Raw genomic sequence first — 2,393 nt, 5'->3', positions numbered from 1 at the left:
CTTGCCCTTTAAATTACTTACACAGTTTTCTAATTAAATGTAAAAAAAAAACATTTTTTGGAAATTTTGATTTTTCGAAGTTATAAGAAAAATAAAATTTTTTCTTTAGCTGTACGAATTTCGCTTGGAGCTACTGTACTTATCCCTATTTTAAAGCTGCTGTTTACACACATTCGTTAATATATTATTTCCTCTCTTTGCCTCTTATTTAGGTGTCACAGAATCCACTGATGATGAGCAACGCTGTCAGATACCACTAAATCTTGAAAACATGATTGTAAAACGCCATATGCAGGGCAATGCAACAATGAAACCCGGAGATTTCGTTGATGAATTTGAAATCGTTCATTTAGATTGTGTAATCAACAATGTGCGAAGATATTCAGGGAGTTCATTATGTATTGATGGAGAGTTCTCAGAACAGTTTCCAAAATGCAGAAGTAGGTTCGAAAATAATTATTTAAAAAAAGATCGCATGTTCAGTTTATTATTGATTCCCCACATTGTATAATTCTAAAATTTCTTCTATTTTAAAAAGCTGTTTGCGATCAAAGCCTCCTAAATGATCTGTCAATTATATATGAAGTATATTCTTCGAGTGATCAATATTTGGAAGCATTTGTGTATAGATATGGCATACCCGTCAATAGCAGAGTAGAAATTTGGTGTGCATCTGGTTTTCGCCGGAATTCAAGAAACACCCAGAATCGCGTTAGCAATCGGCAAATATTACACTGTCTAGAGAATGGTAAATTTGATCAGCTGATCGAGCCGTGTATACCCGGAGAGAGTAATGAAAAAGAGGTCTAATTGATGACTTGCACATAATCACATTCTGGATCGATTTACGCCAATGGGAACATATATTTTCTGTCCCTTTATTTTTATAAATCACATAAATATATGTATTTTTTTTTTATTTCCTGTACATTTGTATCTATTTTTTCCGATTCTATGTTAAATTGTACCTAATTTTTTTCCCATTAAAAGAAAAAAAAAACAAACAAGAAGTTTAAGATTTGTGGTATTAGAAGCTCATACTGTGCTTAACTGAATTAAGAGATGCGAATAAAATAATAGCAGCGCACCATATCTTAAATAATTCTTGCTTGTATTAGTCTTGTTTGTCATTATATTATGTGAGTGTCGTTGTATTATTTTATAACTTCAAATATGTACTCGACTTATTGGTACAGGTTAAAAAAAATCATTTCTAAATCCATCGAGTCAAAAAGTAGTAAAATATGCAAATTGTGTGTTTTAAAAATATTTTTTTTTCTCCCGGAAAGAGGAAAAAGAAATTCTACAAAGAATTGCAGAATTTGTTGTATTGTTCTGCCACAATCAGATCAGTAACGTATTAATATATGAAAAAAATCTAAACTTGAGATTGAAAGTCAGTAGTGCAGAAATACCCCAGACGGATGATAAACAAGTTAAAAAGCAGTAAGTTCGGCCATGCCAAACTTTGAACACCCTCCACCATTCGAAACGAATTTGGATATTTTAAAAAAATAAAATCCTTAAAAAATTCTGTTAAATTTTAAAAATACCAAATATTGCCGTTATATTGGGGTCTATACGACGTGGACCTACATAGGCATAGTTTGCCATTAGCCATTACCATATTCAAATTCGAAACTTGAAATAAACGGTGAATAATGTAGCTAAAATCATCAACATATCGTATATAGGGAGGTACCATTATATCGGAGTTGTGTGAAGGCTATAGCATCCATTACTAACGTCAAATACGATATCTCAAACAATTTCGGTGGGCATTGTACCTAAACTCGTCAAAATACCAAATATAGGGAGGTACTGATATATGGGGCCTATACGAAGACCGGGACCTGCATAGAAATTTTTCTGTCACAGACTGTAGTTCCCATTACGAACTCTAAATACGAAATTTTTACAATTCCGGTGAATAATGGCGCTAAAATCGTCAAAATACCGAATTTTGGGAAGTACCGTAATATGGGGGCTATACGAAGACGTGGACCTGCACAGAAAATTTTCTGTCATAGGCTGTAGCATCCATTACGAATCTCAAATACCAAATTTGAAACACTTCCGGTGAATAATGTCGCTAATATCATCAAAATACCGAATATCGGAAGGTACCGTTATATGGGGACTATATGAAAACGTGGACCTACATGGCCCATTTACGAACTTAACCTGCCTTCTGGAAAAATATTCGAAAGAAAGCGTGATTACAACAGACAGACGGACATGGCTAAATCGACTTAGAATTTTACGCTGATCAAGAATATATATACTTTGTTAGGTCTGACATGAGTATTTCGAGGAGTTACAAACGGAATGACAAAATTAATATACCCTCCATAGTATGGTGGAGGCTATGTTCCGCCACACTATGACCTACA

At 33.8% G+C, this 2,393-nt stretch overlaps 1 protein-coding gene across 1 annotated transcript; it reads left to right on the top strand.

Annotated features, from left to right (window-relative positions):
- Positions 1 to 217: 217 nt before the first annotated feature.
- Positions 218 to 919, top strand: LOC105262074 (uncharacterized). The gene is made up of 2 exons (XM_059126542.1): positions 218 to 440; positions 539 to 919. The coding sequence occupies exons 1-2, from the start codon at positions 272 to 274 to the stop codon at positions 808 to 810; spliced, it is 441 nt and encodes a 146-aa protein (XP_058982525.1). The 5' UTR covers positions 218 to 271; the 3' UTR covers positions 811 to 919.
- The last annotated feature ends 1,474 nt before the right edge of the window (positions 920 to 2,393 follow it).

This window comes from Musca domestica, unplaced genomic scaffold, assembly GCF_030504385.1.
Source record: "Musca domestica strain aabys unplaced genomic scaffold, Musca_domestica.polishedcontigs.V.1.1 39, whole genome shotgun sequence".
Classification (NCBI taxonomy): domain Eukaryota; kingdom Metazoa; phylum Arthropoda; class Insecta; order Diptera; family Muscidae; genus Musca; species Musca domestica.
Note: the sequence above shows the minus strand (reverse complement) of the source record. Positions and strands in the feature narration are given on the sequence as shown.

What these genes read in the sequence shown, in the direction of transcription:
- LOC105262074 (XM_059126542.1), top strand. Translation starts at nt 272, where the DNA reads ATGATTGTAAAACGCCATATGCAGGGCAATGCAACAATGAAACCCGGA. An exon ending in ACAGTTTCCAAAATGCAGAA is followed by an intron (nt 441 to 538) that starts GTAGGTTCGAAA and finishes TATTTTAAAAAG; the next exon opens with CTGTTTGCGATCAAAGCCTC.